The sequence below is a fragment of the Elephantulus edwardii genome, unplaced genomic scaffold (assembly GCF_000299155.1).
Source record: "Elephantulus edwardii isolate Elephantulus edwardi_28Jun2011 unplaced genomic scaffold, EleEdw1.0 scaffold00044, whole genome shotgun sequence".
Taxonomy (NCBI): domain Eukaryota; kingdom Metazoa; phylum Chordata; class Mammalia; order Macroscelidea; family Macroscelididae; genus Elephantulus; species Elephantulus edwardii.
In genome coordinates, this window is record NW_006399794.1 from 11,423,365 (window position 1) to 11,438,034 (window position 14,670).

General features: G+C 36.7%; 1 protein-coding gene across 1 annotated transcript; it reads right to left on the minus strand.

The window, feature by feature from the left end:
• Positions 1 to 1,132: 1,132 nt before the first annotated feature.
• On the minus strand, positions 1,133 to 13,662 carry LOC102851660 (olfactory receptor 52E4-like). Its single transcript, XM_006885686.1, has 4 exons — positions 13,657 to 13,662; positions 7,741 to 7,825; positions 2,726 to 3,675; positions 1,133 to 1,159 (listed from the first exon to the last, which is right to left on the minus strand). The coding sequence occupies exons 1-4, from the start codon at positions 13,660 to 13,662 to the stop codon at positions 1,133 to 1,135; spliced, it is 1,068 nt and encodes a 355-aa protein (XP_006885748.1).
• Positions 13,663 to 14,670: the final 1,008 nt, after the last annotated feature.

A 14,670-nucleotide genomic window follows, 5' to 3' on the forward strand; every position in this document is an offset into this window, starting at 1 on the left:
AACCAGAGTGGTCCTTTGAGGAATACATGGCAGAGCTTCATCTCACATACTTTGGTCATGTCTCTAGGAGAGCTTATTCCTTAGTCAGTGAAATAGAAGAAAACTCTCAACCAGAGGATTGACACAGTGACTGCAGCAATGGGCTCAAGTATGTCAGGGATGGTGAAGATGGTACAGGATAGGACAGAGTTCAGGTCTGTTGTTCATAAGGTCAGTATGAGTCACACTTGAGTCCATGGCACTGACCAACGTCATATTCATCAGGCTACAAGTCACATATTTCTAGGCCCTGACAACTTTTTCATTGACACAGTAATTGTAACAGTGGAGCTGGTTATAGTAGAGGTTGTGAGGATGGCACAGGATGGGGCAGTTTCATGCTACTGTGCATGCATTGCAACTGACTATAATACCTAGTTTATGATACATAGCAACCACAACAATATTTTTTCTTTCACATATATGCCCTAGCCTCAATTTCTTTAGTGATAGGCTTATCTTTTTCTTCCAAAGGAATTTTCTATGAGCTTTCTGTTGGATCCTACTTCTTAGCACTGTATTTTCTTTTCACTAACTCTGCTGTCTCATCATTCCTTTTTTTTTTTCATCATTCTTCTATGTCAGATGTCTCTTCAAACCTCAGCCATGAAATCTTTAGCTAGTTTTCTTACAGTAACTACAATTGGAGGGTGAGATCTTCTGGATTATTGCAGTTGAAAAGCTCATGGAAAACTTTTTAATTTTCTTGATTATTTGAAGGAGGGTAGTAATTTTGAACATAGTATGTGTCTATTTTCTTTAATGCTAACTACTTTCCCTAGTCTTCCTAGAATATTAAAATGATCATGCAAGAATTATATCTATTCTTTTGACTCACATCCTAAGTAGTTGTAGTATACTTACTGTAGGGTAAGGCTAATTAATATTCCCCCTTTCCTTTCTCGTATGCAGGTACAAATCTTTATATCCAATAATTCTTCCCTCCCTTCTCTTTCCATATTCTCTATATTTATCTGCATTTTCATTTCAGTCTCTATTTTTCTCACTTTATGTTCAACTTGTTACTTGCCCTCTGCTTGTCACATTCATGAGTCATATTAATAAAAGTATGGAAAATTCAATATTCTTGTAATTATTGCAATTGTATTATTATTTCCTTCTGTGTCATTCAATAGTTGACAGTCAGTAAAATTGCTTTTATTCAAAGTTATTATTTTACTGTTCCTTGACTATAAGGAACTTAAGTCTTTACTTACAATGTCTTCTACTTTTTCAGCAAGTTTATGAAAAATGGTATTAATTCTTTTTTCTATGATTGCTAGAACTCACCAGTGAAGCCATCTTGAAATATTTTGATGTCTGCATCAATAAATTGTCTACTTTTTATACATTTATTTGAATACATCCTTTCACTTTAGTTATTTTGGGTCCAGATACTTTCCATTTCATTTAATTGTATAATTAGTTTACATATAACTAGCTGTTCATGTTATATGAATGGCTTGGAACTTAAAGGCAGTGCTTCTCTGGAAGTTGGAGTCCACCGATGGCTTGGCAAGAGAAAGATGCACAACCTTCTCGGGTGTGATTTATAGCTCCTGAGAAAAACCTTTGAAGGATTGGCTGAGTTGATTCTGATTCTATGGCAATGAGAGGAGCTTTTTTTCAGTAATATGGTACTCTTTTGTTGTTGCTGTTGTTGTTGGTTTATCTATAAAGATTTTTAATTTTAATTATTTTCCCCCATAGAACCAACATTTAATTTTTTTACTTCTATTATTATGCTGTTGTTGTTATGTGTTGTCAAATTTCCTGTAATTCATAGCGATCCTATGTACAACAACCCTAAATCCTGCCCTATCCTGTGCCAAAACTCACTGTCTCTAACACACCTACTCCCATTACCCCTGTCACTGAATCAATCCATTTCATTGAGGGTCTTCCTCTCCTAACCTGTCCCTCCACCTTCTCAAGTATGATGTTCCTCTCCAAGAACTGGTCCCACCTTGCAACATGTCCAAAGTATGTCAGATGAAGGTGCAGAATCCTTGCCTCCAAGGAACAGTCTGATCTCACTCTCTCTAGGACGAACCTGTTTGTTCTCTTAGCAATCCATGGTATATTGAATACTCTTCTCCAACACCACAGCTCAAAGGCATCAGTTCTCCTTCTATCATCCCTGGTCATCGTCTGGCTCTCTGATGCATAAAAAATGATTGCAAAGACAATGATCTGTATCAGGCACACCTTCTGCTGATCAGCAGACAGATTTAAACTTTCAACCTTTCAGTTAGCAGTTGAGCACTTAGTCACTACATTGCAATGGCTCGACACTAAAACCTGCCCTTTGCAAAAATAAAATCAGCACATAAGCTTTTATTTTTTTACATGGGACCATTATTTTCCAGATACATTCACAACCCATAATAAATATTATAAATATTTAATAAATATTTGAATAAAGAAATAATATACTGATCCCCACAATCTTCTTTCACTCTCATTAACGAAAATAATAAATTGAAAGTTAAAGTGGAAATTACTTATCACAAACATTGAATGTGAATTTAGAAGGTTCAAATATGAACTGAAATAATGTCTGAGGGACCATTATATAGTCTTAATTTTGAGCATCCAGGGAGGTGTGCATAATGAAGGATAACATGAAAGACTTTAGCAACATCTGAATACTTTTAACTCATTCTTTCTTTACAAATATTCTCACAACACGGTCCCGAATTTGTTTTGTCCTGACTCCATAAATGACTGGATTCAAACAAGGAGGAACAACTACATATAGATTGGCCAGAAGAATGTGAATGTATCGAGGAACATTTTTACCAAATCGGTGAGTCATAAAGGAGAAAAATGCCGGTGTGTAGAAGGCCAAAATGACACAGACATGTGAGCCACATGTACTAAGGGCTTTGAGTCTGGCATCCCTGGAAGGTAGACGGAAAACAGCACGGAGAATTTGAACATAAGAAAGGGCAATAAGAATCAAGTCAAATATAAGGGCAGCGATCGTAAATAAGCCATAGATGATGTTAATTCTTATGCTAGCACAGGCAAGACGGGCAATTCCCATGTGTTCACAGTACGTATGAGGAATAATGTAGTGCCCACAGAAGGGCAATCTCTTAAGGAGAGGGCAGAAAGGAATGACAAGGAGGACTGGCCTCCCCACTACAACAGAAGCCATGATGGCAACCACTTTGTTGGTGAGGATAGTGGTGTATCTCAGGGGGTAGCAGATGGCGACAAAACGGTCAATTGCCATGGCCAGAAGCACAACAGATTCCATACCAGTGTAGGTGTGGATGAAGAACATTTGGATGAGGCAGCCTTCAAAGCTTATCTCCCGAAGATTGAACCAGAAGATGGCCAGCATCTTGGGGATTGTAGAAGTTGAGAGTCCTAGATCAATAAAGGAGAGAAGAGCCAGAAAATAGAACATAGGTTGATGAAGACTTTGCTCAGTCTTGATCACAAACAGGATGGTGACATTTCCTATAAGTGCTATGAGATAAACAATAAAGAAAGGGAAGGCAATCCAGATGTGAAAATCTTCCAACCCTGGAACACCCAGAAGGAGGAATGTGGAGGGATATGAGTGAGTGCCATTGGCAGAGAACATCCTCTTGAGGTTTCTTGGAGTATATATCTTCAGTATTGCTAAGAAGAAATAAGGAAATATATGATGATTGAATATAACTAAACATAAAAATATGCCCATAAAATTGTTAAGATGTATCAGAAGGTATAAATGTTGTTTGATGCCGTCGAGTCGTAGATGACTCATAGCAACCCTATGAACGAACGGCCCGAGCACTAGAAGGTAAATAGAGAATAATAAACTATCAGAGACAGTTAGATTCCCTCTTACATTTAACATGACCTTGGAGGCTAGGATCTTGAAGCTCATCTCACATATTTTGGGCACAAGGCCAGGAGGGACCAGTCCTTGGAGAAGGATGTCATGCTTGAAAGGTGTAGGAGAGGAAGATGAGATGGAGCAATGGGGTGGGTGTATCAGAGTCAGTGATACTGGCTCAGCATAGGATAGGCTTCAGAACTGTTGTACATAGGGTCACTATGAGTTGCAAGTGAAGCACATCACAAGAACAATAGCAAGGATTATAAATGACAGAAAAATGAGCAGTCCCTCCCTATGTGATTTATAGTCTGGAGGATCAGTTATGCCTTAGGCCCAACCCAATGACACATGAAACAATAATAACAACCAATAATGACACATAATCCAATAACAACAACAGGTGTTATGAAGGATTGAAACAGTCTTTTTCTGGCAATGTGCTATATGAAACTGTCTCATTACTTAGCTCATTGTTAGTGAAATGCCCATCTATCTGTGATCACCTATTTCATTTGAAAACTCATTCAGTGGCCAGGAATTTTTTCTAAATGACATCCATGGGCTTCGTTATTCGTTGTGAAATACATAAGAGGAAAAAACCCTAAAGCACCATGAAATGAGTAGGGTTGAAATAGAGGAAAATTTGGAATATGAAGATCAAGAAAGTTCTTCTATCTTTCATAATTTCTTCTTCTTTAGTCATTCAGGACTATAATTTTTTTTCTAAGACTGATGTTTTATATACATTCCATATAAGCAATTAAATTGTGCTTATATGACTTGATTGATTTGTTAATTAGTCAAAAATATTTTAACTAATCATAGAGGCAAATAAAAAATTAGCATAATCTTTTTAACAGAGATTGCTGTTGTTTGCTGTCAAGTTAGAGCCAATTCATAGATGACCTTACAGTAGGTTTTCAGAGACAGTAAGTATCGGAGGAGATTGCTCATCTTTCTCCCACAGAACAAGTTGGTGGATTTGAACCCTCATTCCTTTGGGCTGGCAATGTAATTCCTTTGTACTAGGCAACCAGAACTTTTTTTATTAGAGGCAGAAAAGAAAGAAAGAAAACCCATTTAATGAAATTCATTATCCATATATGATTTTTTTTTAAAATGGGGAGAAAAGTCCAACAATGAATGAATGGAATTTAAAAAAAAAAAAAGAGCAACTCAGAAAGTTAGGAAAAGGAAAATGTGTTCAACTTGATGGAAAATATCTACATGAAAGTTAGATTACCAACATCTTACTGAATGGTGAAGCACTGTGTGATGTGCCTACCACAATCAGGATAAGGTGAGAATATCATCCAAGTTTAATTTATTTAATATTTTATTGAGATGTTAACAAATTCAAGGTAGTAAAGAAAGGACATAAAAATGGAAAGAAAAATGCTCATACGGAAAGCTCTAGGGGCCTAGAGGGTCTGGTGTTACCTGAGAAGCCAAAGGCAGGCATTTAGAATTCATCAGCTGCTTCACAGGGAGCAATGGAAATCTTTTCTTGTTTGCCTCTAAAAACCACCGCAAGTTCAGCTATGAATCAGTTCCAACCCGATGACAATGAACAAGAACAAATAACAAAATTGTTTAAGATAAAATATTAAGTCTTCTGGACCTAACTATTTAGCTTACTTGTTACTTGAGAAAAGAATCAGTATTCCTATTTGCCAACAAAAGCAAATTCAGTGTTACTGGGCAACATGAATCTTGATTTCAAACTCACAACGCAAAAACAGCATATTAATGATTATTTTAAAAAAGATAAAACAAAACTATGTTGCAGACCCATGTTTATTGCTGTGTTATTCACCATAGCAAAGAGTTGGAAACAATGCAAGAGGCCATCAACAAACAAATGGAGAGAAAAACTATGGTACATTCACACAATGGAATACTGTGCACCAGTATTCTGGAAAACAATGAGTTCATAAAACATTACACAACACGGTTGACCCTGGGGGACATTATGCTGAGTGAAATATCTTAGTCTCAAAAGGACAAATACTGCATAACACCATTGTTATAAAGCAGGACTGACATGAGGAATTGGGAGGAGAATAGAAAAATAGTGTATAGGTAATTAACACTGTATTGGAACAGATGAAGGAAAGAACTGTTAAAAGGAATATATGATTAGGCATTATATGTAAGACAACCGTCCAGGATGAGAGGTACATTGTAAAGAGTACTGGGGGAGAGGGAGGTACGGGGAGGGAGGGAAGTAATTTTGCAACAATGAGTGAATATTAAACACACACGTACACACACACACAAAACAAACAAACAAACAACCCAAACCTATCTGAGGATTGTATTCTAAAATTACTTCTATTTTTTAAAAAAGTAAGATTTAGCTTTATTCCTAATATTTTTCCTTCTTATTCACACTCATCAGCTTCCTAGTAAATGTGAACCATGGTATATTATTTGTGAATGTTTACAACAAGTTCAATGATAACCCACATTCGCCTGAAAGATTATGAACTAGGTAGAACAACAAAAATCAAACAAAATACTCCTGTATTCTCTAGAAATATGCCCTACATTTTTCTTCAAGATTTTTACTGTTTATAATTTATTTTTCATATACTACATGTCTGTCAAATCAACCAAAATGTATATTCTTTTAAATAAAATTTAAATTTAACTTGAGGTAAGGGAACTTAAGTGGTGAAGCAGTAAAGATTTATGTTCCCAACCTAAAGGCTGGAGACTGAATTCACCTGCTGCTGCAGGGGAGAAAGATGGACAATCTCTTCCCAGAGCTTTGGAAAACCTGCTAGAGGGTCAACGAACAACAACCATGTCATGAAGGCTGACGTCTGCCAAGAAATGCCCCATTTAGAGGCCCTCCTCATGAGAGAGAAACACTTTTGCTTTTATCTTTAATATACTGTTTATTCTCAGAAAAAAATATAATTTACATAAATCAATATTTTCCAAGCATTCTGTTAAATGTTTCATGAGAATGCTTTTACTCAAGATTTCTTAATAGCCTTATGAGGTAGATGGTATCATCAAACAACACCACCTCATTCCCTTGGAATTAGGATCAACTCACAGGTGATTTTCCAGTAGATTTGCAGAGGCAATAAATCACACAGAAAAGTGTCCATCTTTATCCTTTGGGATCATTGATTAATTCCAACTGCCCAACTGGCACCACATTTGAGTGAGTGGTGCAATTCCTTACCAGCTATACCATCAGAGCTGTCTTTACAGGTAAAAAGCTAATGTTAAGAGGTCTGTGGACCTAGCAGTAAGTAGCTTCACTGGAATCCTTAAAGTATGCAATACAAGGCCACCAGCTGCTTCTGAGAGAGAAAGATGGGTAATCTCCTCCTTTGCGATTAACTGCCTCTGAAAACCCTCCAGAGGGCCAGCTATGGGTTAGCCTGACTCTGCGGTACACAACACACACACACAAAACACAAATCACTTGTCTAGTTCTGGTGGCTTAGTGGTAAGGAGCTGCACTGCCAATTCAAAAGCATGAGGTTCAAATCCAACCATGTGTGAAAGATAGGCAGTCTCCATCTATGCAATTTTCTGCTTTTGAAAACCCACCAGAAGATTAACTATGCTTTGATTTTTAATCCTTACAATCAATTTGTCTTAGTTTATTTTTGATAGTGATAGGACTAGGATTAAAAAGTGACCCTGTTTCCCTATTATTAGCTTTCATAACTTTTTTTCAATCACTCCTTTGCTTAAATAGATATGTTGTTGTAATGAACTGTCAAGTTGGAACCAACTCATAGCTGACCCTCCAGCAAGTTTTGAGAAGCCACAAATTGAAAGGGAAGAATCTATCCAGCTTTCTCCAGCAAAGAAGCTGGTGGATTTAAACTACATACGTGCAAGTTGGTAGGAGAGCGAGCTCCTTACCAACCAGACACCAGCGCTCCAGTGTGTAGATGTAGATGTATAATAATTTCCAAGCTAAAGAAGAAAAGTGTTTATCCATTCTATATGTCAAGGTTAAAGAAACTATCATATATTCACATAATGGAGTACTATGCATCACTTACAACAGACAAGAAATATTGCACAACCTGGGTGAATCTAGAACAAATTATGCTCAGTTGAGTAAGTCAATCATGAAAAGACAAATAAAAGCTACAATAAAAAGCTAAGGAAATGTTTATTCATGGACTCAATCTTAGATGATTAACAGAGATGAGAGGAGAGAGAGAGGAGTAAAACCTAAATAGACAAATTGGGTTAAGGGGAAGGCAATAGACACTAAGTGCTTAATTGGACGTTGTAACGAATTAACTCCATTAATCAATGTTGTAGTTAATGGTAAAAGACAAAATGTCTATGAGTGATTGAAGGAAAAACAATATGACTTGTAAACTTTAACTAAAAAACCAAGGACTATGACATTTTGGGGTAGTATGTAGGTACACTAATGGAAAACTAATGGAAATAATTTCACTTTGTATTAGCACACTTATGTTAATCTTTCCTCATTATTTTTTGTAATAACCAGTGGAGAAAACCTAAAATTCAACCTTGGAAATGTATAGTGGCAATGCTTACACAACATGATGAATGTAAATAATGTCATTAAAACATAAATATGAAGAATGTGAAAGTAGAAATCTTTTGTTACATATATAAATGATATGTACATAACCTATATAGAGTGAGTTATGTGTATATTTGTAATTAAAAAGTTATTAACATCTTTTTTAAAAGTATAGCTGCTCACATATGTATCAAATAGCTTGCCACTTGATGCTTACTAAACTTTAGCTGGAGTAACTTGCCATTATTATAATTCATGGATACAACGTTTGGTCCTAATGTGTCATTTTATAAGTTAAAGACATCTTCAGAATAATATGTACTTGAAAGTCATTATCTCAGAAGGAAACAAGGGAGATGAGTCCTCACCATTCAGTTTTAGTGTTACTGTGGTTGTTCTTGTTTAAGTTAGAAAACTCGTGTTTCCCTCCGTCTTCACAGTCTATCACGTATACCTTGCCCATTTAGTTAGAGAATAAGTGCTGTAACTTTCAGAACTCATAATATTATTAAGTCATTCGTTAAATTAATTAATGAAAGATGTTTATCCTAGAATTAACAGGCAAATTTCTGACATATGTCAATAAAATGCTAACATAGATTCTATGGAACAAAATAAGAAAAACAATTTGCATTTTATATTACTATGATTGTGACCAACATATTTATAGAACCTTAGCCTCAAACATACCTATGGCACAGGTGTAATAGGTACTGACATTCTTGGTTTGCAGCTCAGCCTATGAAGAACACTTCTAAAGTCACCTAATAAGATACATAACTCTGCTGTCAATTACATTGTTCTCCCTAACACATTTCTAGTTACTAATAAGGTTTGATTGTTCCACTGAAATTGTATCTATCTATAATCTGGGCACTACTTGAGTATTGTATTAGCTACCATAAAAAGATATTGATACTTATATCTGCAATATATATATAAAGCAATGCTACCTGATGTTACTACCAGGAATTCTCCTCAGTGTCCACAGTGCTGGTTTTTCTCACCTGATAAGCTTTTCTTTTTGAGGGTACTCACTGTCATAAACTATGACTTAGACTTTTGCTTCAGGGAAAACATACTGCCTGTCCCTACAGTATCAGGATGGCCTTCATGCTTAAGATCCCTCAAGAGAAACATAACATCTTTTATGCAAAAGATGCAGCTCCCTTGGGAAGAATGTCCTTTGATTGTCTCTCTCAGGACTGAAATAATCTGAAAGTTTGTGTTTAGGTTTATGAACCTCTCCATTATCAGAGTTCGAACATACATTGAGTAGAATCTGTTTCATATACCCTTCTATATAATCACTTCTACCTTCTGTACTCATCAACATAGCAACCTTTGGATACAAACTTATTTGTAAGAGGAAAGACAACACTAGGATTAAACCTGAGATAAAAAGGAAGACCCTAAATTAGGTGGATGGATACAATGACCGCAACAATGGACTCAAACATTACAAAGCGAATGAGGAGGGAGTAGAATCTGACAGTATTTAGTTCTATTATGCATGGGGTCACTCTAAGTTAGAATTCACTGTATAAAATCTAAGAACACATGTTGATTCTGTTCATCATCTTAGAATTTCCCTCTTCCAAAAAAATTGGGCTTACTATATTTGCTGTCTGATATTTTTGTGTTTTAATTCTTAAGCAAACCAGTTTTCTATGCACTTCACACCATTTTCTAGATTTTATGTTCATGTTTTTATAATTATTTTACTTTGTTCATTTTTGTTTGGACTATTCAGTTTGGTTAATTTTATCAAGAATATTATTTTTACTTTATATTCACAACTCTGTATTAATATCTTTATTTTCTGCTATAAATAAATCCATTTTTTCTTTTAGAGTTATGTGTTGGGTCATAAATTTTCATTGGCTATTCTAGTTTGTTTCTGGATCAATTCCTAGTATATAAACTACAGAGAGCAGTGGTGGCCTAGTGGAGGCTGTGCTGCAATCTCAAAGGCACCCAGAGCAAATCCACCAGCTGCTTCACAGAAAAAGGATGGGCATCTCCTCCTGTGTGATTAACTTCTTCTGAAAATCTACAGGAGGATCCTCTGTAGGTTGATTCCAACTTGATAGGACTCACAACAACATATAAACTAGGGTTATATACTTTCTCCACACCTACTCTACATGCTGAGCAAATCATTCGAGGAGTAGGGCTATACGAAGAAGAACGTGTATCAGGATTGGAAGACCCATTAATAACCTGTGTTATGTGGACGACACAACCTTGTTGGCAGAAAGGGAGGAGGACTAAAGAGTGTAGCCACAATTACATATCAGGATCAAGAAAACAAAATTCCTTACCTCTGGATCAACAGGCAGCATCAAGATATATGGAGAAAAGACTGCAGTTGTCAATTACTTCATTTTACTTGGATCTTCACAGCAGTTAAGAAATTAAAAAAAATTTGCATTGGAAAAATCTGCTGCTAAGGACCTCCCAAAGTGATGAAGAGCGATGATGTCAGTTTAAAGAATAAGAAACACCTGATACAAGCCATGGTCTTTTCAATTACTTGAGATACATGTGAAAGCTTGAGAATGACAGAAGAATAGATGCCTCTGAATTGTGGTGTTGGAAAAAAAGCAAACAAATTTGTCTTGAAAGAAGAGAAACTCATAGTCCTTACCTCTAAATAACAGTCATCTTCTGAGAGACTCTTTTGGCAGTCCAAGGTGTATTCAATATTCTTTCCAACAACAGAACTCAAAGCCATAAAAATGTTCTTAAGTCCTCTTTACTTCCTATCCACGTATCATATGAATAAAAAGTGACTGAAAATTCAGTTACTTGGGTCAAGCAACCTTAGTCTTAAAAGAAACATTCTTATTTTTCACTAAAAAAGGTTCTTTTTTTAAAAAAAAAAAGGTTCTTAACAGCAAATTTTCCCAAACTAATATGCCATTATGTTTTCTTATCTGTTGCTTTCATGGGTATTAATTGTACATAAAATTAAATACTAAACAATTTCAAACTTTTCTCAATTTATCTCAATGTTACTTCTCATTCCCATTGTGAAGATTTTTGTTTTGTTATGTTGAAGTGCTGTTACCTCTTATGTTCATATTTTCACACTGTTTTCTGCCTCCCTTCCTCCCTTCCCTCCCTCCCTTACTACCTAGTTGAAGTCATTTAGCACTTCCAGCTTCCCTGATTATATCATATTGCCCATCTCTTTACTTCAGGATATTTTTCTTTCATGGTACATTAGTTTAACCAAAATGCCTTGATACAAATTCACATTAGGTGTTCAAACATTTGTATTGTTATCCTTTCTGTTGTTGTTATGTGCCGTCGAGTCGCTTGCGACTCATAGCGACCCTATGTACAACAGCCCTAAACTCCGCTCTGTCCTGTGCCAATCACACTATCTCTGACACTCCCATCCCAATTATCCCAGTCACTGAATCAATCCACCTCATAGAGGACCTTCCCCTCCTGTGCTGTCCCTCCACCCTCCCAAGCATGATGTCCTTCTCTAAGGACCAGTCTCTCCTCACAACATGTCCAAAGTATGTTAGATGGAGCGTCAGAATCCTTGCCTCCAAGGAGCCACCTGGTTTAACCCTTTCCAGGACAAATCTGTTTGTTTTCCTAGCAGTCCATGGTATTCTCAATACTCTTCTCCAGCACCACAGCTCAAAGGCATCAATTCTCCTTCTAACCTCCTTGGTCATTGTCCAACTCTCTGATGCATAACAAGTGATTGTGAAGACCATGGCCTGTATCAGACGCACCTTAGTCTCCAGAGAGACACTATTGCTCTTCAGTACTTTGGAGAGGTCCCTAACAGCAGACTTTCCCATGGCAATGCGCCTTTTAATTTTCTGGTTACTGGTGCCAAGACTGTTGACTGTGGAGCCAAGCAAACTAAAGCTGTGTACAATTTCAATCTCTTCACCATCCATCCTGATGCTACCAATTGGTCCAGTTGTGAGAATCTTTGTCTTCTTGACATTGAGCCTCAATCCATAATGGAGGCTGCAGTCCTTGACCCTCTGCAGCAGGTGCTTCAGGTCCTCTTTATTTTCAGAAAGCAGGGTTGTGTCATCTGCATAATGCAGATTGTTGATAAATCATCCACCAATCTTGACCTTTCTAAGGTTCATTAATTTTAGAATGAGAAACAAGAACATCATAGAAAGATGAAATATTATTAAAACTTTCAAAAATCAATTTTTAAATTTAGTGATTATATCCTTGAACTAGAGAAAGTAAAATAATATTTTTAATTATCAAATTATGTCTTTACAAGTTTGTATCTTATATGCAGGTTTATGATATGTGTTTAATGGTTAAAAGCTGTGCTGCTAAGCCAAAGGCCACATTCAAATTCACCAGCTGTTTTGTTGGAGAAAAACGGGCAATCTCCTCCCACGCAATGTTCTGCCTTTAAAAACCCATCAGTGGGTCAGCTGTGAGTTGGCTCAACTTGATGGTATAGAATATCTTCAGTACCAATGACAAAAAGCAGCAAAAGTAAGAAACAAAATATGCTATTCCAAACCTATTCAGAGAGTAGATTATGAAAAATATAAAAAAGGGTCAGTGTTTCACTAGTAAACATTTATTGAGCAGTTGGTATAATCCAGAAGTAAACTTCTAATATGTAAAGTATTAATTCATTAGGGTCAGTGAAAGAGAAAATGATCCTCAGTGAGAAGGATTGACAGTGAATGTAGAGATGAGGTCAAGTGTCAGAGAAGATGGTTCAGACAGGATCTGTCTGTGTTCACAGGGTCATTATGAGTCCGACTCAACTTCACATAACAATAACACCGAACAATAAAAACAATCACCCCCTCCTTATAATATTGTATAGTCCTGGCTTAGCTAGAATGAATGGTAAAGTATGAACACCACACAAACACACATAAAATATCTTACGAAAGTTAAAAATTTCACAGTTAATCACCGATTACAAGTCCAGATAATTGCATTAAGTCAAATCTCTGCAGATGCATCAAATAAATGTACATGAGGAAATTCTCATGAGATGACAAACTAGTCAGACTAGCAAACTTGTGTCTCTCCAGTAAGAACAAAAAAAATATTCACACAGTATCACAGCCAAGCATAATTGGAGCACCCTGGAATTTGGGATAAGCAGAGCACTGTCAGGCAGGAGGAAAAGTGAAGATTCAGGTGAGGACCCTGAAGTCCACACCATAAACTGGCCTGTGTAGAGCTTATGCTTCACATAAAGGGAAAATCTTACCGCCATACGGGCGACAACCAGGGAGGATTGAGGACTTTTCCCTTCCACTTCATGTAGACTTCATCTTGAATAGTTTGCTGGTGAACTCGACTCAGGTAAGGCATCCTTCCTTCTCATGATGAGTGGACTGGCGCCATCTGTAGCCTGGTTGTGTGGTACCCTGAGCATGCTCATTCCATCTTGAATATACTACTGAAAGCCAGTGTATGTGTAGAGGGGGGGAAGTTGCATATGTTGATTGCCATGAAAGAGCAGCTCCCTTTCTCAAAAGCTATTATCAGAGATCTACACATTGCTATTGTGAGCCCCTAGCCTGTGATCTCCTGGGGCCTCCATTAGATACTGACTGACTTTGCAAGGATCCAGGTCACACCAGCTGCTAGGAGTGAGCTCTGGGATATCTGCTCTGTGGATCCACCCTATAGCTGATGCCAGTCCAGCAACTTAAAACCGTGATTTTTTTTAAACTCGTGAATGAATAATATTTTCTTTAATGTGTCTATGTCATAATGAAATGATGATCAAATAACCATTGTATCTCAGTTCAAGGATTCACAGAAAATGTTTAGTCATAGTATAGATTTCACTGTGTTTGGGTTTTGTTTGTTTTTTTTTGTTTTCGTTCTTGTACTGCTTCTTCTTTCCCCATGTTCAGGTTCCTGAGTCTTATTAACTTGAGATTCAAAAAGTAGAAACCAATTAAGGTCTCAGATAATATGAATAATTTTAGAGTCAGAAAAATATTCTTGGTCTCCTGAGTACCACCAGATTCCTGAGGGATGTATCGTCTATGTTATAAAGTTCCTCTCAGTCTAGGGCTTTGCTGACCTGAGATGTATTTCTCAGTGTCACACAACACCCACACATAAATTTCTTTTCTGAAGCTCAGTTTTGTGTGAGTATTTTAGGACACGCAATATGTTGTGGATATGTTTTCTATTATTCTAATAGAAAGGGTGAATGGGAGAGAGGAAAAGATGATTAGTATGTTATTAGTATGATAAACTATATGGG

Coding starts and splice junctions, on each gene's coding strand:
- LOC102851660 (XM_006885686.1), bottom strand. Junction 3,676..7,740: donor GCTCTCCTACCAACTTGCAC/GTATGTAGTTTA, acceptor ATTTCTTCTTAG/CAATACTGAAGATATATACT. Junction 1,160..2,725: donor AACAAATTCGGGACCGTGTT/GTGAGAATATTT, acceptor TGAATGACACAG/AAGGAAATAATAATACAATT.